The sequence below is a fragment of the Panthera uncia genome, assembly GCF_023721935.1.
Source record: "Panthera uncia isolate 11264 chromosome A1 unlocalized genomic scaffold, Puncia_PCG_1.0 HiC_scaffold_17, whole genome shotgun sequence".
In the NCBI taxonomy this organism is placed as follows: domain Eukaryota; kingdom Metazoa; phylum Chordata; class Mammalia; order Carnivora; family Felidae; genus Panthera; species Panthera uncia.
This window is the reverse complement of record NW_026057577.1, coordinates 120,137,573-120,161,097: the sequence shown is the minus strand read 5'-3', so window position 1 is coordinate 120,161,097 and position 23,525 is coordinate 120,137,573. Positions and strand designations below refer to the sequence as shown.

At 40.8% G+C, this 23,525-nt stretch overlaps 1 protein-coding gene across 3 annotated transcripts in view; it reads right to left on the bottom strand.

Moving 5' to 3' along the window:
- Positions 1–874: 874 nt before the first annotated feature.
- Positions 875–23,525, bottom strand: part of C6 (complement C6) — a 64,276-nt gene continuing 41,625 nt past the window's right edge. For 2 of the 3 annotated variants that reach the window (XM_049648127.1, XM_049648126.1), the window contains exons 10-18: positions 20,946–21,112; positions 19,308–19,533; positions 18,235–18,406; positions 17,927–18,038; positions 16,441–16,573; positions 15,351–15,539; positions 9,821–9,911; positions 6,430–6,671; positions 875–1,334 (exon numbers count right to left, since the gene is read on the bottom strand). In XM_049648127.1, the coding sequence (XP_049504084.1) occupies positions 1,153–1,334; positions 6,430–6,671; positions 9,821–9,911; positions 15,351–15,539; positions 16,441–16,573; positions 17,927–18,038; positions 18,235–18,406; positions 19,308–19,533; positions 20,946–21,112 (1,514 nt within the window). In that variant the 3' untranslated portion in view covers positions 875–1,152. Of the gene's footprint in view, positions 1,335–6,429; positions 6,672–9,820; positions 9,912–14,640; positions 14,838–15,350; positions 15,540–16,440; positions 16,574–17,926; positions 18,039–18,234; positions 18,407–19,307; positions 19,534–20,945; positions 21,113–23,525 lie in introns of those variants that run through there. The other variant, XM_049648128.1, reaches the window with a different exon arrangement.

Genomic DNA, 23,525 nt, shown 5'->3' with positions numbered 1-23,525 from the left:
TCAAACAGAATGAACTGTTGGATGACTCCATTTCTAAACTGTTTTCAAAACGTGACCTTCCCAATGATCATTAGTGGTACTACCTGGAAAGTTGTTAGAAATTCTCTGGCCCCACCCCAGACCTACTGAACCAGAAACTGGGGGTGGGTTGCAAGCCTGTGTATTAACAAGTACTCCAGGTGATTCTGAGACCAATATTTGAGAATTGCTGTTCTAAAGACACTCCTCTTCCCCAATAAAATGACAGTCTAACTTCTCTGAGAAATGGATGTCTACTTGGATATAATTTAACTTAAAAATTATTCCTTCAAAATTCTCTGATGATTTTCCATTCATCACATACTTCAATTTAAAAGCTTTGGAATGCACTTTAGCTGAGGCAAGAAGAATCTTTTTTCCTAAGAGTATGGAACTCCAGGAGTTTTTCAACTACTTTAAACAAGGCAATTTCCACTTGTTCCCAATCATCCCTACTGTGATGCTTATTACTATGGAGTGTCTCCTTGCATGAGATGATGGGACTCACCTTTCCTTACATTATTTTTTCCATAGCAATTACCACCATCACCATCAAACATACCATATATTTTATATGTTTATTTTGTTTTTTGTTTGCCTGTCTCCACATGAATGTAAGCTTCATGAAGGCAAGGGATTTTGTCTCTTTTATTCACTGCCGATTCCCCAGCGTCCTAAACAGTCCGTTGCACATTGGAGACATTCAGAATTATTTGTTGAATGAATGCATGAAGGAAAGTTGGGTTTTAAGAATGTGTTTTCCAAGTTGTTGTAGGTTTATGTTTATTGAATAATTGAAGACAATTATGGTTTTTGTTCTTAATTGTACTTGTGAGGATGCTTAATACTACAGGCTTCATAAGGTCCTCAGAAGTCCCATCGTTTTAGTGCAGTGTGAAAAGAATTCACTGGATCGATGTGAAAGTTACTACTGAGGTGTTGCTACAGAAAACATCATAGGCTGAGGTTGGATAGGAAAGACTAAGGCAGGAGAGTCATGCAGAAGAATTATATGAAAGTAACACAAAAGAATTTATGTCAGTAACTTCTGGGCACACCAGTCTGCTGTTTGTAGGAGAATGCCCTCTTGTAGGGATTATTTTGGGACAGTAAATCTGTTATTCAGTGATTGTTTTAGGTTGAACACCTCCCAGGATACAGTATTTCCACTTTCCTGTTGGCACATCTTATAGCTCCTATGTCACAGATGTTCACTGTTTTCTCACTCATCGATGATCCCATTCTGATGCAGTAGAGGTGGTTTCCACCCTTGAAGCACTGGGGAGGCAACAGGCAGACACATTCGGAAGTGGCGGCTGAAATGAGAGGGAGACAGTGTGACTCACCACAGGACTTCAGGGTTTGATTTTACCTAATTTGTCCCCAGAGGAGCAGGCACTTTGGTGGCAATGTATCGGAAAGCTAGAACAAAGGCAATGGCCCAAAAGACCCAACTGTGGTCAAATGGAGTGATCTGGATGTGAGAGAACAGAATCCACGAGTCAGCCAGTAAGATTCAGGAGCTGGGCTACCTCTGACACCTTGCTCTCACTCACTGACCACATCTAATCTGTCACTATATCCTGTCAAATCTATTTCTACAACATCTACAGACGGTCTTCTCTGTTATTTTCTCGTTGGTACCACCTTCTATTGAGAATGTACTATGAAACCACATAAGAAGCCAAGTGCTTTGCATGTTTTATTTCATTTAATTCTCAAACATATGAACTATATGTTATCAAACTAATTCTACAAATGAGCTTGTTAGTAATCCCAGAGAGTTTAATTGATCAGCCCATGGTTCCACAATTAGTAAGTGGTAGAGGCAGGTTTTCAATCACGAATAGGCCTTAATTCTTTAACATAACTCTATACCACAGCTATTGACTTCTTTCTAGAATATTTCCAGGTTGGTGATTCTTTTAGGAGGCCTGGTTTCAAAATCACCCAGTCACTTCATAATTCATGTAGATCTTTCATTCATGAAATTGTTTTAAAATGATCACTTGGGATAAACTTACCAAAGTCAAGAATATTAAATAAATTTTGAGTAGGGGGGGATATAGGCTCATTTCTATACATGCATGTTTTAATTAAAGTTCAAGATCCTCTACAGTTTGCCCTCAAAGTCCTTTTGCAACATTGTCTTTTCTGCTTTTTCAATTCCACTTAGAGTAACTCTCTTTCTGCTTCCCAAATGAGACTTTAACAGTGTTCCAGTTTTTGCCCTCTTGCCCATGCTATCCCCTTCTTTTGCTACAGTGATGTGGTCTTTTTTACTTTATCCCACATGCCCAGTTTCTACAGGCTCACCTCCTCCATGAAGTATTTCATACCCACTTACCCCCACAACAACTGAACTTTAACTAAAGTTTTAACTAGACTTCAATAGTGTAAATTTGTTAGTACTCTATCTGGTATTTTTACACTTTCTTGTTAGTTAGCTTTTCATATATGTCTTTCTCCCAAGACAGTTATAAGTGCTTTGTTTGAGCGCTCGTTCATCTAGATGTCTCACTTAGCTCTTAACGAGGTGCTCAATTCATTCTGCTTCATCAATTGATTTCAATTCTGAATTTGGGGTGTAGGTATAAGCAATCAAAAAGAAGTATTTTGATAGATCTGGGGTAACTCATGCTGCCAAAATATCTGAGTTAGGCTGAGAATCAGCAATGATGTCATTCAGAAGTAGCTTCTTTTAGGTGGGTATCAGTTCTTTCCCATGTGTCTCAACCAATGGGAGAAAATAGGGAAAGGGAGTGGGGAGATACGCAGAGGCACATAGATAGCCTATCTTTGGTAGAAAACATTTCATGAAAAAGCACGCATTCCCTTGTAAGCCCTGTGTCAACCAGTTAGAAAAGAGTCTCATTGTGGAGGGCCTTGCCGATTGTTGTAAACAATAGGGTTTAGTGAAGGACAGGAGACTGCTCCACCTTTGGAAAGGATGTCAGTTCCCCAGGCTTGTGGAAAAGCCATGGTCATTATTCTTTTAGTATGGTGTGGCTTAAATGCTCTTAGCAAGATCATTTTTAGACTGCCAGCACCATAAAGCCCTTCCCACCACCTACACTAATGCATCCTGCATCACTCAATTCTCATGCTACCATATTTATGAAACCCTTCCAGGCCAGAAGATTTCTCTCTCTCTCTTACGTGTTCTTATATCATGCTGGCTCTCATCAAAGTTATTCATCCAATTATCATGAAAAGTTACTCCTCCAAGTACTGTGAACAATTGGAAGGTATAAAGCTCGTTTGTCTTTAGAGTCCTCCGCATATTATATACAGTGACTTGTGCATCTTGGATACTAAATGGATGTGTGCTGAATAAATTTCCCCCTTCTATTAGTTGATGGTGGATATTTTTGAAATTTAGGCGAAACATTCAATGTGCATAGAAATAGACTCCTTATGAAGCCATTTGTGTTCTAACTTTTCAAATGGGAACTTGATGTTATTTTGAAGTTCCATTTTTAAACTTTTTCTCTCATTTTAGATAGAGAAGGAAAAGAGTAGCAAAGTACACAATGTCGTCAGTAACAGTTTAACCGAGGTGACATTCAATGCAACTCAAAATTAATAATATCCCAACTTGCCATATGTGGGTTGGGTATAAAATACATTTTTAGTTTTCTCTTTAGTCATAAATGCTGAGGTTTGTACGTTGATTCTGTTCTATAGTGCTACTGAACAGAATTCTCTATGACGTTGACTTTTGCTCACCAATTAGAGAAGACTGGCACAGGCAGACCTTATCTTTAGGGGGTGGGGAATGCTTTCAGTATTCTGATTGTGTGTAGGATCAAAGAATATTTTAAATGACTGAAATATCTTATTATAGAGGGTTCATGGATTAGTCTGACTGCCCCAAGACATTCTGGTCACTTGAGCAATATTGGTTAAGTATTCAAACTTTTTAGTGTTCTTGTTTTAGACAAATGTAGACTCCTGGCGGCTGTGGATTTAGATATCTGTACAGCAGAGAGCCAATAGTAAAGACAGATTTTGATGAAATTGCAAGCCAGAGATTATTTGTTACTCAGACACATTTAAAAAGAATAATTTGTGGAAAAAGAGCAAAAAAAAATCATTGCAATATGGAGTTCTATGAAGATCTTTTCTCCATGATAAAAATGGAAGGACGGATGCTAACACTAATCACATCCACTAATACCTCATTATTTCTGAGATGTCAGCTGGGTAATGGTGTTGGTCTGGCAGTTAAAAATGAATGGTAGCATTTAGCCACAAGGTGATTTAATACTGATCAGAATTAGGCAATATATATATCAGACCCTGGCATGCTGTCTCTTATGTGGACTTGCCTTGTTCAGATATGGCACGAAGGTCAGAAGTCTCAGACATTGACCTCCCGAGTGGCCACCCTCAGGTGGCCTATGGACAATGCCACCTGTGTCTACCCTCTGTCATGAATTCAATACTGCCACCTCCCAGGGGAGTTGGATCTTGATAATCAGAGTTAAGTGGATCAGGAAGGAAGTGGATTTGGGTAATAAGACCTCTCTCCTTTTCCAGGACTGAATTGAAGAGCCAAGGGGAACATTGAAGTTTTTGTGTTTATTTTTGCAAAGGTAAAGTGGTTTTAGCAAAAATTTAATGTAACAATTCAACAAGTTTCCATTATATACTTTATGTCTCAATCTAAGATAGTTCTTTGAGGATGTGTCACAAAGGAAATCTAGCTGCATACTTGAGTTCTGCTAAATCCTAATCTTTGGCCCATATCTATGTATTATATAAAGCTTAGCTGAACTGTTTCAGGGTCAAACTTCATCTTAGAGAAAATGTACTCACTGCTGTGAAGTTTCCGCTTCCAATTCACAAACAAAAATGCCCATAGCCAATTCGCTTACAGAAAATAGAAATGTAATGCCCCTTCTTAAGTATCAAGTTGGCAGAAAGATAAAGAAGTAGTAACTCAAAGTTTCGGTGAAGGTATGGGTGGTAGTCTTTCTTATACATTGTAGACAGGAATATAATATGGTAGAAACATTTCTGGAAAGCAAGTTGATACACTGTGCCAACAAAGACTTTATATGTGAAAATAATGTTTACCAATACATTTCATTTTCTAAGGTATATCCTGAGGAAAGAATCTAAGATTATAGATTTATCTGTGATCAATTTGTCTATTATAGCACTGCTTATAATAGGAAAATATTGGGAAAAATCTAAACACTTAACAGAAGATTAGTTAAGTAAGTTATAGAATGTCCACATGGACTTTTGCAGAGATTGAAAATTATGTAGCAGAATAATATATGATGACATGAAAATAGTTTCATGATATATTAATTGAAAAACAGCAATATAGAAAATAAGATGTGAAGTATGATACCTAAAAAAAAAAAAAAGTAATATAATCAGGGCCACCCTTGTGTATAAGGCCCTGGGGAATTTTTTTTTATGGGATGCTTCTCTATATAAACAATTACAGTAACTCTGACTTAGAGTGTTAGCACCATACTAGCAGGCCAATCTCAAGCAGTCCTGGCAAATACCCTGCTTTCTGGGGATGAGAGTCTAGCTCGGAGCCATGGATGACTGCAGGCATGAGTCCCAGAGCACCTTGGAACATCTGGTTGACCCCATGCATGGTGAGAGGGAAGCAGTAGAAGGTTGGAGAATGTTCCACCTGGGAGAAACAGTGCCCAAACCCATGAGAAACCCTGACTGGGCTCAGAGAGCCCTGCCTGATTAACACTGCCAGCCTTGGAGGCTGGCACTGCAGGAGGACTTAAAAAAATTTGAAGATGTTTCTGGCAATTATTATCCATGAGGAACTCAGTCTAGGCTCTAGGCTCTAGCTATGTTGCCCTAGCCAGTCTCAAATGCCAGAGGAAAATTTAGACAATTTTGAGAGAGAGGGAGACAGAATCCCAAGCAGACTCTGCTGACAGTGCGGATCCTGCTTGGGATTCTGTCTCCCTCTCTCTCTGTCCTTCCCCTGCTTGCTCTCCATCTCTCTCAAAATACATAAACTTTTTGCATGCATATATGTATATATGATTGTATGCATATATGATTGTATATGCATATATGCATATATGATTGTATATGCATATATGCATATATGATTGTATATGCATAGAACAATGATTGGGAAGATTCACACTAAAACTACTAAGGTGGTTATTTCTAATAGTGACTGGGTTATATTTTTGTATTTAAATAAAAAAATTTTATAAAGTGTTTTTATAAAACAGTGTAAAGGAATTATTTTTGATTAAGGAAAGGTTTTGTGTGTGTGTGTGTGTGTGTGTGAGAGAGAGAGAGAGAGAGAGAGAGAGAGAAGAGAGAGTATATAAATGTAAATAAGATTAACTAGTTGAGATGAAGGCTAAGAGAGAGCATTTCCAGTGTGTGGTCACCACCAGGGCTTACCCGAACACTTTTCCCAGTCGTAGCAGGTGTCATAGCCACAGGATTCTTTCTTTGTGCTGTTGGATGAGAGTTTTGCTCTTTCAAGACCCCATTCTAACTGTGGACCTTCTTGGCAGGAACCAATATGTAGAAAATGGAGTTGCTGATTATTTAAACATTTCTGAGCCAAAAACGTACAAGCAGGTGAAGTAAAGTAATGGTTGGTGTCTGTATCAAACACACAGAGATCTTCAGAATAATGGCTGCCCAAGAGAGGAAAGATAGCATTTATATATGAAGACTAGAAAAAAGGAGATGGCATGTAGCCAATATAATATGTAATCTTTCCAGCCAGTTTTCTGACGACCCGCCTCCCCATCTGGCCCATGCCCCCAGCTTCTCTTCTTTCATCTTGTGGGCTCTGGGATTCATCTTTCTAGAATTTCATCTTTTTTTCTTTTAATGTTTATTTATTTTTGAGAGAGACAGAGCATGAACAAGAGAATGGCAGAGAGTGAGGGAGACACAGAATTTGAAGCAGGCTCCAGGCTCTCAGCTGTCAGCACAGAGCCCGACACAGAGCTCAAACTCATGAACCATGAGATCATGACCTGAGCCAAAGTTGGATGCTTAGCCAACTAAGCCACTAGAATTTCATCTTAATCTTGGTGTTACTCTCAATTGTCTTCAAATCAAAGTCTGAATTCTTAAATTCTGGTAATCAAGATCCTCCATAATTTGACTCCAACTAACTTTCCTTTCTAGAATTATTTTCCTTTCCTTCTTAATCCGTATTACCTGGCAGTTACATTGATCATTTTCTAAAATTATAAGATTACCTTTCCTTTGCTGGCATCCGATGCCCTGCTCAGTCAGCATTGTATTGTCTCTCTTCTATGCCTGTCTGTGTCCAGTTTAATTCCTGACCACACTTTGAAGGTAGCCCTGATCAACCTAGCCCATGTAGTCTGGACCTCCTCAGAATTCTCTAACATTCATTAATTTGCAGCACCAGAGTCTTCTATCATTACATAGCTTTGCAAGTGTGTTTGTATACTTTGATTAAGTACATCAGTTTTGATATCCTTCCTTGGGTAACTTGCTTAATCTCCCTAAGTAGATGCTAGGTCCTGCTGCTAGGAGGTAATCAGCAGCTACAGTCCTTCTTTTGTTGAGAGGACAAGGGCTGGTTTACTCTAAATTTGAGTTTCTTCTCTGATGTCAATCTTCGAGTTAGCAATCAGGGCATCAGTGTGCAAAATTATCTCCAGGTGCTAGAGCTGAGAAGAAAAAGGCCACTCCCTGTGTTCAGAGAGCTTAAACTGTGGGGCTAGCCAGTCCCACAAACACCTTCGATGTTGTATAGAAGAGAACAGAGGACTACAGAAAGAGTCTAGAGAGGTAGGGGAGAGCTGAAATTCAGAGAGTTCCAGAGGACAGTCTGCATTCTCATGACTTGGTATTGGAAAGACAAAGAAGGAAGTTTCTTCTGCATTAAATGGGCAATATGAATGCTGCAGGTACTCCCCGGAAGGCCGTCTGTTGGATGAGGGGACTCCAGCAGCAAGAAGCTACATGATGGATCACCCTGGTGAGGATTGAGGTGGGGGAGGGGGGTAGATAGGACCACCCCTGGGTTGAATGATGTTTGTAGAATTATACAGGAAAAGACCCTATAGTGTTAATAAATAAATAAATAAATAAATAAATAAATCAGTCCCTATAAGTGTTTGTTCACCCGCAGCACAGAGGAACATGGGAGCTAATTGGTGTTAAAGGTGAAGGATAACAACTGGGCACAGTCTGCTGGCTTCCCTTCCCGACATTCAGTCTTTCTTCTCCTCAGTAATATAACTCTAATTTTATTCAAAATGTCTATGCATCTAGTCAAAGGTGTGTGTGGTCATACGAATAAGAAAAGGTTAATGAGATGAAAGTGAGTGATGGGTCTTCTGAGAATTCTCCTTAAAAACAGAGAAAATGTCCATTTTTGGTCTTCTCCCTTCCTACTCCTGCACAGCAATCTTGGACCATGACACAATTTAAGGATGGTGGAACAAGAGCAGGAAGGAGCCTCGGTCCTATCTGCAACGAGAGTTACCATACGAGCCCTAGGTTGGCAACCTCTGCATTTATTTTGTGAGATGGAGAAACAAAATTTTATCTTTATCTAACACTGTTTTGGATTAAATCTGACTGAAAGCCATTAAATTAAGAAGGATGTTGGGGCACCTGGGTGGCTCAGTCGGTTAAGCGTCCGACTTCAGCTCAGGTCACGATCTCACGGTCCGTGAGTTCGAGCCCCGCGTCGGGCTCTGGGCTGATGGCTCAGAGCCTGGAGCCTGCTTCAGATTCTGTGTCTCCCTCTCTCTCTGACCCTCCCCCATTCATGCTCTGTCTCTCTCTGTCTCAAAAATAAATAAACGTTAAAAAAAATTAAAAAAAAAAGAAGGATGCTTGGGGCACTTGTGTGGCTCTGTCAGCTAAGCATCTGACTTTGGTTCAGGTTATGATCTGACAATTTGTGGGTTCAAGCCCCATATCCAGCTCTCTGCTGTCAGCACAGAGCCTGCTTTGGATCCTCAATTTCTCTCTCTCTCTCTCTGCCCTTCTCCCTTTCACAGACACTCTCTCAAAATAAATAAACATTAAAAAAAAAAAAAAAAAAGAAGCACCCTCAACTCTCCTCAGTGTATTCATTTAAAGGAAAGGCAGTTAGGGGCACCTGGCTGGCTAAGTCAGTGGAGAATGCAACTCTTGATCTTAGGATTGTGAGTTAGAGCTCCACATTGAAGTAGAGATTACTTTAAAAAAAACAAAAGAAAAGAAAAGAAAAGAAAAGAAAAGAAAAGAAAAGAAAAGAAAAGAAGAGAAAAGAAAAGAAAAGAAAAGAAAAGAAAGGGAAAGAAAAGGCAGTTATAACAACAAAGAGGAGATAGCTATCTAGTCATGGCGGTCACAGGATTTTTCATTTTTTTTCTTCGTGCTCTCTACCCCAGCATGAAAAATAAACTGACAAAGGGGAGTATATATGCATGAAGTCCATGTTTATACCACTTTCTCTATTCTAAGTTTTTGGAGTCACAACCTTGCCCTGTGGTTAGGGGGAAGAGGAAGGCTTTGAGATAATTGAGTCTGAAACCAATTATGGACAGGAATAAGTCTTCATAAACAAAACTAAAACTGTCTTGATAAACAAATGCCATGCAAACTTAGGGAACGGGGCTGAGAGATAATTAAGAAAGCTTGCTACCCAGTGGGGAAGAAATCAACAGAGCACAGGGGGTATCAGTTATGTGAAAAATTAATATGTTTCGTGTTTGTGCTTCAAGAAGCTCAGCTCCTCTATCAAACTGGTTACACGAGACTGGTTTTCCCAATTTCCAAATACAGTCCATAGAGTATCTCTCACCTACAGTCTTCTTCTGGAGACATGCAAATGCATTCAGATCCCAACTGTTTTTGTCCTGGTTGGCAATGACCCTTTAATTTTGTCAAAACATCTGAAACAAAAGAAAAGAGGTAAAGGACAGTGCACAGCGTGACTTCCAAGCGATACATTTGGATTTAGTAGAAAGGCAGTGGCGAAAAGTTCTCATTTATCTGTAGTTAGAGCACTCATTTTGCCTTTTCTAAATATGTTGTCATGAAATATTCCATCTAAAGGTCTTTTCTAGCTCTCATGAGCTGTCATTTTCCAACCTAAAATTGCTGTTAAGTACAGAGAACTGAAGAAAATGGAATTTGTGAAATTTCTGTTCATTTGTTCTTCAAATATTGACTGGGCAACTACAATATTTTCAGCACTGTTTTATGTTCTGGAAATAGTGGACTGACTAAAATTTCACCCAGATTCTATGCTCACAGAGCTTATAGTTTTGTGAGGGCAGACTGACATTAATCAAACACACCAATACAAATAGAATTGCTCATATTATTAGCATTATTAAAGAGAAAGCATATAATCAGGAAAACTGACGTAGTGAGGAAGGTTCAGAATGGCAAAATGGAAAGAAGAAAGGGAATGTGTTCACAGCAAAGGAAACATCAGGCATGGAAGTTCTACAAAGAGAGACAGCATGTGATTTTCCTGGAACTGAAAGAAGGCCAATGCGGTTGAAATGCAGAAAAACAAGAGCATGGAACAAGATGAGGCCAGAGAGGTGAGTGTGTACCAGGCTGTGCAGGGTCTTATAGAGTTTTTGAAAGACGTTTGCCTTTATTTTATAAACAATGAAAAGTCTTTGGTGGTATAAGTCAGGGGTCATATGACAAACTCAGGCCCGGATTCTGAAAAAGAAATGAATTGTGGCCTATGTATGCAGAGAATGGATTTGAAGAGATATGGTGGCCAAGAAGGCTATGGGTAGACAGTCTATGAGGTTATTATAGTAGAGCAGGTGAAAGAGGATGGTAATTTGGATCAAAATGTTGAGTTGGAAATGGAGACAAGTAGGTAAACTTGTGACATATTTATCAGAATAGACAGATAAAATTGCCTATTGTGGGTAAGTTATGAGAGCTGCAAAGTATGGTTTCTAGGTTTTTAGTTTGCATTAGATAATAGACATTGGTGCCTTAACTGTAATAGAAAATATTATAAGACGTTTAGTTTTAGGGAGGGGGGTAATGACTCAAGAGTTTCTCTCTGCATGTGTTAAATTTATGGTGTCTTTAAGTCACTCAAACAAACTAGATCAAAATAGATACATACTAATGTGACTTTTTGGGTTTAACTCAGTGGAGAAGTCTGTGCTAATGATTTAAATTTGTTATTATTCTACGTGGAATCATTGAAACCACAGGTGAGCTGTTGTGTGAAACAGACTTCCCAGGACTGAATCTGATCGGGCATCCACAGAACCACAATGGCTTCTGGAAGCAAGTAATTGTCAAAGGATGGCAGTAGGCAGCTATATCTAGATATCCTGCCACATTAGATGGCAGAACAGGAGACCAAGCTCAAGGGTGCTTTCCTTTTTTTTAATGTTTATTTATTTTGAGAGAGAGAGAGAGAGAGAGAGAGAGCGAGAGCAGGGAGATGCAGAGAGAGAGAGAGAGAGAGAGAGAGAGAGAGAGAGAGAGAGAGAAAGAGAGAGAGAGAATCCCAAGCAGGGTCCAGGTCCATTGTGGAGATCGCAACCTGAGCCAGCATCAAGAGTAGGATGCTTAACCAACTAAGCCACCCAGGTGTCCCTTCATGGTTACTCCTTTTAGCCTACAAGGCAGAAGGTTTGGTAAGGGAAGGAGGTTTATGTTAGAGGCAAAAACAAAGATTATAAAAAATGGTAGGTTTTCCTTTTTTGCTGCTATTTCTGTTTCCTATGATCATTCTCTCACAGGAACCTCTGATGAAATTTGGCCCTTAACCTTCATGAACATGGAGATGTATAGTGGCTGGTAAGGCCTCAGATACTAAGCATTCCATTGACATGGGATTGTTTTTCTTTGCTTTGTTGTAGAGCTATACCTCTTTGCCCTTTGTAAATAAATCCACACTTAGGTCAGGGAAGGACCCCTAGCTATACATTGTTTCCAAAGAGATTCAGCTTCCTAGTATTTGCCATTACTGATTTGAAGTTGCCACTGATCTCAGGCAAGGAGTCTTTGCTCCCTCAGCATGTCAGGTTGAAGTCAGAACTGGCTCTCAGCTGCCCACACCGCCTGGAACAGTTTGTGAATGACATGGAAATGAGAACGCTGTGTGTGATCTTTGGAGTGCTGGGGTCAAGGGGAACTTCTGGAGGTGTCAATTTCTCAGAGTAAGAAAAAGTAACTGTAGAGGCACCTACCATGTCAATTCCTAAGGAAGCAAAAATCCTTTTTTACACTGAAAGAATTAAAACCCTTTTCCTAACCAGGGATGGCCTGAAAGCCTCTTTATCTCACAGCTCTCCACACATTGAGAGGAAAGAGCGCCCAGTTTTATTGATGATTTTCTCTCTCTTTCTGACTTCCCTCATTGATCTTTTTGCCAATGTTGTTGGAGAGAAAATACACAAGACAGGCTATTTATTTACTTTATCTAGATGTAGAACATTTCATTCTTTCTCAGATTAGATTATAATCTCAATTTCTTTTCCAAACACAGAGTCATGGGCGTGTATGTGTGTGTGTGTGGACAGTGCTATATAGAGAAGATGCTTCTGAAGATACCCGGAGATCTTAACCTTCTGAAGCCTGTAGTTCCCTCTGATATATATGATCAGGAGTTGAGTGAAATCAAGCCACAATATCAACCTCAAGTTCTCACAAACTTCCATGATCTCTCTCTTTTTTTTTAAGTTTACTTATTTATTTTGAGAGAGAGGGAGAGAGACCAAACAGGGGAGGAGCAGAGAGAGAGAGAGAATCCCAAGTAGGATCTGTGCTGTGAGCCCAGAGGCCAAAGTGGGGCTTGATCTCACAACTGTGAGACCATGACCTGAGCCGAAATCAAGAGTCAGAGGTTCCACCGACTGAGCCACTTAGGTGCCGCCCATGATACCTCTTTATCAGTAATTTTAAGTTTATTTAATAAGTTAGCTTTCCCCCTTTTCTTCATGCATTATAATAGCCTAGAAGAGGATAAAGAAGGCCACATGGCAAAGAGCTTGGGGAATGAGTTCAACTGTAGCTCAATTCCTGTTGACTCAAACTGCCTGACCTCGGGTTTAATTTAGTCCCTCACTACCTTCTGCTTTTATGTAAGCAAAATGGGCCTAATCATAGCTGATTTCACATATATCTTCAAGGACCCTCTGAATAAAAATGAGACATTATTTGAACAATTGAAAAATTTGGAAGATATGAATTAGTAGATGCCCTCAACTGTCTTCCAAATAACTGACTTGCCAGGCTAGGTTCCCCAGTCCCTCCATGGTAATTGCCTGACTTCCAAGTTTATGGGTTCCTCTTGTTAGAGGAGGCAGTTAGATAGTAATGAGGAGGGACAAAGCAGAAAGGCACCCCTTAGTTGCATTAAAGGGGGGGGGTGGGAGGCCACTCGTTGCAATAGGAAAATCCTCCACCAACAGCTAGGTGAGGCTTTGTTATATCCTCAGAAGACATTTCCCTCATTATATTAAAAAAAAAATTTTTAACATTTATTTATTTTTGAGAGACAGAGCATGAAAGAACACGAGGGGCAAAGGTGGGGGGGGAGGGTGGGGGGGAAGGGGGTGGACAAAGAATCCAAAGCAGGCTCCAGGCTCGGTGCTGACAGCTCAGAACTCCTGGAAGGCGAAATCATGACCTGAGCCGAAAGTCCACACTTAACCGGACTGAGCCACCCAGCCACCCGGACATTTCCCTCATTATATCATTTGCATTGCAGTTCTGAAAGGTCTCTGCCCCTAAAATCACCATGACAGTTGTGATCAATCCAAAAAAGGAAAGGAAAGGGGTGGAACCTGGATTCCTGAAAAAAGCATGCTGCTTACCTCAGTGAATATTCCTCCCCTAATTACTCAAAATATAATAAAAGCTTGTAAACAGAAGAAATTTGGGGCATTTGCTCCCTGGAGCCTACCTGGTCTTCCTCTACGAGTATCCTTTTGCTTTAATAAACTTTCCTGCTTGCACCACCTATCTGCGGTGTCTGTTCTATCCTCCGATTCCTTCTGGCCCAGAGACCAAGAGACCTAGGGCCTCTTGCAATCTCTTTTGGCAACACTGTCTTCCAAAGCGTGACACTTCTGCAGCTACAGGCTTATCAGTGTTGTTTGTTTCCAAATCCATTTAGGCCAATTGTTATTGTGATTGTGTAAGTTAATGAACTGTATCAAGTGATAAACTTTTTTAAATAAAAAGTTGGGAATTTTGAACAATTAAAAATGATTTGCAAAAATTTTGCTTTGAGTTCACTGGGGATGTGACTACTGTAAAAGATTATGAAATACATATATTTCATATATAAAATTTATGTATATACATAAATTTAAAATCATTCTCTAGTCAATTTGTTTCAAAAGTGACTTTAACGTTTTACCTCTCTTCAAAACAACAGTTCTCAACTCTGCATGCATTTGGGTTAGCTAGAAGAAATCTTAAACAAACGCCAAATACTAGGCCCCCCTCAGCTCAGTGACATCAGAATTGGGGGAAGGAACCTAACTGGAGGTGTTTTTTAAAGAAGCACCCCACCTGCAATTAAACATGATTTTAGAGGAACTGATAGGGAATAACATAGGTGGTGAGTCATGTATTTGCTTTATTTGAGGAAGAAGTCTTGGAGCTGAAATCAGAAGACTAGAAAATAAGAGCTTGGGGGGCGCCTGGGTGGCTCAGTTGGTTAAGCGTCCATCTTCGGCTTAGGTCATGATCTTGCAGTTGGTGAGTTCAAGCCCCGCGTCGGGCTCTGTGCTGACAGCTCAGAGCCTGGAGCCTGCTTCAGATTCTGTGTCTCCCTCTCTCTCCTGCCCCTCCCGTGCTTGTGCTCTGTTCTTGCTCTCTCAAGAATAAATAAACATTAAAAAAATAAAAAAGAAATAAAAAGAAAATAAGAGCTTGGTCCTATGTCAGAAAATGGGTGGATAATCATGCATTTCTGTGTTTTAAGTTAAAATAAAATGCTCTCAAAATAAAATAAAATAAAATAAAATAATTAAAAAGTAGTGTGCACTACTTTTTTATGGCCCTCCACTTTAGCCAAATTTTCAGTTTACCATTAATTCTGATTTTGTTGGATGGCCGAGCTTGCACTCCCTCAAAATATTGAAACATTGTATTGGAAAAGAAAATCGACCTTGCTTTCTAAAATTTGAAGATATCTGCTTGACCAATAACTTGTTATCTGCTGCCTGATCTCATCATGACACAGGTTGAAATAGAAAACCTAGCCTGTGAGTGGAAACTTCTGCTTTCTTCTCCCAACACATCCTCAAGAAATAGCACCCCTGTGGGTGCTATGCTACTACCAGTTTTGGGGGGGCACCATCTCAGCAGACCCTGGTGACACTCACTTTTTTCACAGGTGAGCGAGTTTGAAATGGGTGGTGTCCAGGAATCCCCACTGCATGTGTACTGTGAAGGCCCAGCAACGACAAAGCCTTTGGGACAGGTTAGCTCAATGGATTCACCGATTGCATATAATCTCTGAAATGGCGAGATGGTCAGAACTTCCTGCACAACTGGCTTGAGGCACTGTGTCCCTGCAGGCAGAGAAACATGTCAGATGTGCTTGGTGGAGCAGAACACTCAACAAATGTAAGCAAGAGGTGATTTTAGTGGGATTTACTGCATTGGTGCTGCTTTAATGCCATGTTTCGATCAGAAAAGTGGGGGTTGGGGTGGGTGGAGGATCCAGGCTTCCCGAGAGAGTCCTCCGCCGAGACGCCCCCGTTCGTTCAATTATCCGAGGTGCCCTTGCTAAGGAAGTGGCTCCAGACACTTCCAACTTTCATTGCATTATTGGGACTTTTTCCGAAAAGTATTTCCCCCCCTCTTCTCCCTAGCAGGTCCTCCCAAGAGGAAGTCACCACATTGTTGAATGGCACAGAGGCAGACGTTCTGATGGAGGCTGGTTTCAACTCTCCCTAATAACTCTTTGGGGGTCCCTTTTTGAGCCTTATGTGAATTTTGTTTTGACTTTACTGTAGCTTACAAATGGGTATGTGTGGAGCTTACACACTCCTCCCCTCTTCCTCAGGAAAGGATGTGGATGGGCTCCAAAGAGAAAACTGCATTTCACATAAAATCGCATTTCTGATGCACAAAGAATAGGAGGAGTATCGTCTTCCTGGGACTCCTTCATTTGCATTAATTTGTACATCAGGCAAGGCAGATGCCTGTGGTTAGATGTAGTTAGAGGACTTCCTGGATTTCTTTGCAAGTGCATGCTTTGTAGTCCTGGGTCTATGAGGCCAATACACAGGGGCATGAGAAGGGAAATATGAAGATATTTTGGAACAGAATGTGAGCAGATGAATCCTATTTTCTGCACACTAAACCTTTTCACCAGAGCTACTAAAAAAAAAATAGTATGATATACTAGCTATATGGGGCACGTTTATTCTTCAGAGCAGTCGCACAAAAAGTTTGGCCAGTACTCACGGCGGCATTCCACATCTCCCTGCCTCCAGGTCCTGTCTGGTAAGCATCTGAAGTACTGATATCCAACAGCCACGAAGCCAGAAAAGCATGAAATTTCAACTTCTTCCCCAACTGCGTACAGTTTCTTTTCATTCTAGAATTAAAATAGAAACCAGCCCATTATCGATGCCAGGGATGATACCTTTCAACACCTCAGGGTCATCCTGGATTCTTTCCATTCCTTAACTCCTGTATCTGCTCAGAGACAGAGTCCTCTCAATTTCTGCTTCTAGACATCCCTCAAAGTTTTCTCCTTTCCTTTGCATTGTATTACTTTTGAGTAAAAACTACTGACAGTAGAGACGAGGTCTGTAATAAAGAGCAAAACAGAACAAAAGGTGAATTTATTCCTGGGAATGGAAACATACAATCTAATTTTATAAAAAGAGTCATTAGAACAATGAATCACTGTTTAAAGCCTTTGTGTGATTTTTAAAATTAGAATGTTGATCATTTTAACAGTTTTTGCAAGCAGCTAGAAAAAAGAAGTCAAAAAGTATGTGGGTATCTGGATCTGACGAAATGAAATTTTGAGGATTATGTTCTAGGCCAGGGAATAGCAAATTTTGTCTATAAAGGGCCTCCAAAGTCAATTGCAGCCTGTTTTGTTCATTTTTTTTTTTACTGTATTAATTATTTACTGTTATGTAAAAATTACCTCCAATCTTAGTGACTTAAAACAATATACATTGTAACTTTTGTGGGTCAGGAATCTGAGCATGATTTAGCTAGGCCTTCTGCTTCAGAGTCTCTCATAAGTATGTAATCAAGCTGTCAATGTGGCTATGGTCTCATCTGAAGGACCATCTGGGTAAGGGTTCACTTTCAAGCTCACTCATATGGTTGTTGGCAGGATTCAGTTTCTCAAGGGTTGTTGAGAAAGTCTTATTTCCTTGCTGGTTATTAGCCAGAGGCCAGCCTCAGGCCACGTGGGCTTCTCAATAGGGTAGCTCACAACTGAGCAGCCTGCTTCATCAGAGGAAGAATGAAAGAAAAATGCAAAGAAAGGCTACAAACAAGAAGGAAGTCACAGGCTTTTGTAGCAGACTCTTAGAAGTGACATTCCATCACTTTCCCCATAAACTTTTCATTAGAAATAAATCATTAGGTCCAGCTCACACTCAAGGGGAGAGGATTACACAAGGGCACAAATACCAGAAAGTGGGGATCATTGGAAGCCAAAAAATGATTCATTTTTGAGAGAGTGAGAGAGAGTGCAAGCCGGGGTTGGGGGGGGGGGACGGGCAGAGAGAGAGGGAGACAGAGGATCCAAAAAGGGCTCTGCACTGAGAGTGGAGAGCCCAATGCGAGGCTCAAATTCACAAACCATGAGATCGTGACCCGTGATGAAATCAAGAGTCAGATGCTTAACAAACTGAACCACCCAGGAGCCCCATAAGTTCTATTTTTTGAACTCCAAACTTGAAGTGGAGGTCAGGATGCTTACCCGGATAAATCCATTTTCCGGAGGCACTGGCTGAGGACACCCAGAATCTGATTCTGTCTCAGGGAGGTCTACTTCTTTCACTTCTTCGTCATCGCTGATACATGGCTGTCCACTAAAAGGGAAAAATAAATATGTGTGCATATGTATATGTGAAGGTGCACGCATATTTGTAAAGAAAGCATTGGAGAGAAATGGGTACACCAGATCCACGAATACCTTGCTAATACACTGTGTTGGAATAGGTAAAACACTGCTTATTTCTTTACTTAGCAGTAGGAAAATATACCTTCCCCGGCACCCAGCCTTACGTGTTCTCCATGATGGAAAATGTGCAGTGTTCCTCTTGCCGTCTTTCCCCTTCACAGGGTTTCCCTCCTTGCTGGGGGGCAGGGTTGTTGCACTGCCGGGTTCTTGATCTCTTATAAGTAGCATCGCATGTGCTCCAGGGAGACCAGCAGCTCCAATTCCCATCCACCGCATCTGGAACACAGGAAACCCATCCATCCATCCAGGCGAGGCTGAGAGAACCGGGGCTGTGAGGCCAGGCCAACTCGGTCCCCTCACTTTTTAGCTGTGTGATTCTTTGAGGAATATCACAGGGTTATCATGAGGATGAAAGGAAACTACCTATGAGAGGGCCTGACACCTTGCCTGATTTCCCTTTCCTCTTCCCACAGCCTGAATGAAATGGCAACAATTATGAATCATTTTCAACTATTAGCACCGTATCACACACATGTGTATATGCATACAGATATGTATACATATGAACTTCTTCTGAACAGAATATGTGTCAGATTACTTTTTTAAAGGTCATAGAATATATTCTCACCCCCATGACACCTCCCCTTGCTAAGGAGCATTAGAGATAGCCAAACTTAGTCCTGAATGAAAACTTTGGTTGTTGGCTTAATTTACCTCTTGTTACAAAGCCATTGTCACTCTACCTTATAACATTCTACTGTTATAACAGCAGTATCACATATTTTATTTTATAGTATAGTTTATTATTTTATTTTATATTATAGGCATTGTGCTACAATATAAATATAAATATATAAATATCAATATATGTGTATGTACATGTATAAAATCTTCAGGTACATGCTGGCATTGCCCCCATTTTATGGATGAATGGATTGGGGCATTGAGGGGCTAGGGGGCTTTCCCAAAGTTACACAGCTGGTAGGTTACAGCCAAGACTTGGTCATACCAGGGCTGTTTGACTAAAGTCAAACTCTAACTTTTTACAAACTTACCTTCCTTGCGAGTTTGGATAAGGTGGAAGCTGTTAATTGACATTTGGTTTTATTTGACCAACCTAGAATACCTTTCGGAGGAGAAAAGGGGCCTACCCCCCAGTATGTTATGTGATACTTACTGGATTTATAATCCGGGGAGCGTCTCTCACAGTTCTCTCCGTACGTGCCGCTCTGGCACACACACAGACATTCGGTCCCTGAGAGTGTGGGGCGGCCATTATTAGGGCATGGAGCACACCGGCAAGGGTCAAACTTGGCTGCGTATTCTCGAAAAGCTTTCCTGAGGTTGTTCCGTCTTGTCACCGCACAGGGGATGTTTCTCACCAAGTCGGTGATGGGAGCAAGCTAAGGGCAGAAGGTAGAGAGGAGGTCCAGTTCATCACATCCCTGTGGCACATGTTGCCATCCCTGCTCAGCTCTCACGGACTGAGAGGAAAGGTCTGGAAAATCCTACACTTCAAGGGATTATTGTAGAATATAGCACATCTGCCTGTTGAACCAGCGGAGAAAAACCCTCTCTGTGAGGGTAGGGGATCCTTTTCTTTCCCTTCTCTAGTGGGTAGAGCAGCTCTCTGCAGGGTTAGAAGCCAGAAGCTCTCTGGCTTCTCTTGTCCCTGATGCAATGTCTCTGGAGCTCACTTTCCCTGGAATCCTATTATGAAGGAAGCCTCACAGGCAGTGTTGTCACATTACGTCACATTATTTAGGAATCACCAATTGCATGCATCAAGGCTCTGAGAGAGGTGACCGCGAATTGGGCAGCTCATGAATGCTCTGTTGAAACCTCATTAGGTTTGATTCAAGCAGAAAAATCCAGAGAGGGTGAGGAGAGGCCTTCTGTGTTCTTGTTTGCCAGGGACAGGATTGGCGTTTGGCAGAACCCCATGACAAAATATGGAGCAGGAGAAATGAACTCGGCCATGGGATGAATGGAAGAATTACAGTAACAAATAATGGAGCTAACACAAAATCAGAGCTCATTTTATTAACATTTTAAAACCTCAAAGGAATGACTATCTTGTGCAGCGGATAACTCACAGCTGCCCAGCCTGGCGGCCAGATCTCACTTTCCCACCATAGCCTATAGAGCTCAAAGTATCTTCACGTTGTGGGTAAATTATTTTACTTTCATAACGATTGAACTCCCTTATCCCCATTTAAATGAAATGAGCAGAACAGCTTTTTTGAGGGCTTTAACAACTGTGCTTGTGTTTTAGTCAAAACTGGTTCTAAATGGCATGTGACTGATATGTGGGCAAAGTATTCCCTACATAATAAAAGTCACCTTTTCATGTAATCACAGCAAATATAAGACAGGTCATTGTAATCCACGGTGATAGAAACAGAAAGCCAAGTGGATCTAAGATCCCATTTATCCCACAGAGCTATAAATGAAGACTTAGGAGTGCTCATTGAATAAAAAGCTGCAAGAAAAGTACACAAAGCAGATTGATTGTATACTCGGGGAGCTGAAGGCGCTACTTAAGGCAAGTTTGAACAATTGCATTCACCAAATTCCCCTTCCTGGTATTTTATATGTGCTAGGAATTCTAAATACCGTACTGGAGGATGCTCGTTTCAAAAGCAAAAGCAATCGACATATAATCTAACGTTTTTTAAAAAGTACATTGTGCACGTATACGAAAGAAAGACATTTCCTTTATCATCTGTGAGGAAAATGGAAAAGGAATTGTGTGGTGCACGATTTGCTAGAGGACTACTTTAGCTTTCTTACCCATAATATTTTTTACTCTTACCTCAAAGTCAATCACAGCAGGATTTTCCTTCACAGATTCTAACCACTCAGCAAATACCTTCTCGTCAGGACTGGAGTTCCCTCTCTCCCACACCAACTTGGCTGCGTACTCACTTCTCCCACCTCGAATCAGGGAGATGCATTTCTCTGCTCCCTGCAAAACCGAGCCTGCAAGGTGTTTCGAGGAAATTACTCATTTAATTTTACTGCAGATTCAAACTTTAAAGAAAAGTCTATTTGCACAGGAGCAGAAGTAGATGATAGTCATGCGGCTCCACTAAATAAGCTGGTGAAAGGGCACCCGGGTGGTTCAGTCAGTTAAGCACCTGACTCTTGGTTTGGGCTCAGGTCATGGTCTCACGTTCGTGAGTTTGAGCCCTGCGTTGGGCTCCAGGCAGAGTCTGCTTGGGATTCTCTCCTCCCTTTTGAACTCTGCCCCTCCCCTGCTCGTTCTCTGTCTCTCTCTCTGTCTCTCTTTCTCTCGTCCCCCCCCCACAAGTAAATAAATAAACTTAAAAAAAAAAAAAGCTAGTGAAAAGCAAGAGAACACTCCTCAGCCCTACAGGGAGTTTAATAATAGAAAGGATAACAATGTTAGCCGTTACCATTTATGAAGCAACTTGTATATTGCAGGCACTGTGCACATATTGTCTTAAGTAATTCTCACAACAATGTTGAGAAGTAGGTATTGTTATAAACACAGACATTGAAGCTAGAAGTAATTTACCTGGAACACACGTAGAGTTACTGGGAGTGGGGTAGGGGTGGGAAGCTGACGTACTAACCTGCCCAGGTGCAGACTACTCTGCTCCCTGCCCTTTGATGCCAAACCTCCCACGTTTGACTTATATTAGCATATGTCTTGGGCCTTCAGAATAACATAAGTCACATGGTTTCTGATATCCAATCAGGAGACTTCCAATTACATTAAAAGTTGATAGAATGCTTTTAAGCTTAGAGACAGGTGCAAAAGCACAACTAACCAATGAGAAAGAAAAAGTTAAACCTCAAATTAAGAGCTGGCACAGTGTTTCTTTAGAAGCAATGATATTTAATGTACACAACACAGATCTTTTACACAAATTTTCAAAAACAAGTCCTGTGAACTAATGGGGGCTTTAATAAGGGTAGGATCTGAGGAATAGGAAGGTGTAGGGAGAAATAAAAGCAAATGCAAAGGAGGCCGGTGATATGGGTGACAGTTAATGGCATTAATTTGGTGTTTATTGTGAAGTACCAGTAAGGATTAGCTATGCTTCCACTGTTGAGAAATTCTAGGGGTGCCTGGGTGGGGCAGTCAGCTAAGCGTCTGACTCTTGGTTTTGGCTCAGGTCATGATCTTTCGCCTTCTTAGTTTCAAGCCCCACATCAGGAGCCTGCTTGGGATTCTCTCTCTCCTCTATCTCTGCCCCTCCCCCACTTGCACTGTCTCTGTCTTTCTCAAAATAAATAAATAAAAAAAGAGTCTAGAATGATCAGAACAATGGGTGAAATACTCTTTCTGTGAAGAAAATAATCTGATCCTTTTCAAAGGTTGCATAAGATAACACAGGGACATGAGAAGAACATTTTAGAGATTTTTGTATTTATTTTTCATATAAATATAGAGAGAAATTAGCATCTGCCAATATATTATATACGGATTGACAGTAGCTCTGACAAGCTAGTTCACATTTGGATTGATACCATGTAGTTCATGAATGGATTGACATTAGTTAAGTGTTAAATATGATAAACATAGCATCCTGAAGAAGGAGTGAGCATTAAGTCCGTTTACTACTAGTCTGAATAGAACTAACTGTTATAAGCGAACAAGTGATTTAAACAGATTCCAGGAAGAGGGGCACCTGGGTGACTCAGTCGGTTAAGTCTCTGACTTAGGCTCGGGTCATGATCTCGTGGTTTGTGAGTTTGAGCCCCGTGTTGTGCTCTGTGCTGACAACTAAAAGCCTGGAGCCTGCTTTGGATTCTGTGCCTCCCCCCTCTCCCTGTCCCTCCCCTGCTCACACTCTGTCTTCCTCTCCAAAAATAAATGAACATTAAACAATTTTTAAAAAGATTCCAGGAGGAAAATGCAGATTGAAGATGATACCAATCTTCCAAACATAAACAAAACAACTAGTAGAAGGAAGAACAGATATTTCTTTAAAAAAACTTTTTTTTTTTTAACATTTATTCATTTTTGAGAGATGGAGACAGAGCATGAGTGGAGGAGGGGCAGAGAGAGGGGCAGACACAGAATCTGAAGAAGGCTCCAGGCTCTGAGCTGTCAGCACAGAGCCCAATGCGAGGCTCAAACTCACAAACTGTGAAATCATGACATGAGCTGAAGTCAGACGCTTAACAGACTGAGCCACCCAGGCACTCCATGGAAGAACAGATATTTCTTATACAAGCTTCTCATAAGCTACAATATGAGAGTGACACCAAAGCTGCCCAAAACATATCAAAAATTTCAAGGAGTTTTTTTTTTAATTTTTTTTTTTAACCTTTATTTATTTTTGAGACAGAGAGAGACAGAGAATGAATGGGGGAGGGGCAGAGAGAGAGGGAGACACAGAATCGGAAGCAGGCTCCAGGC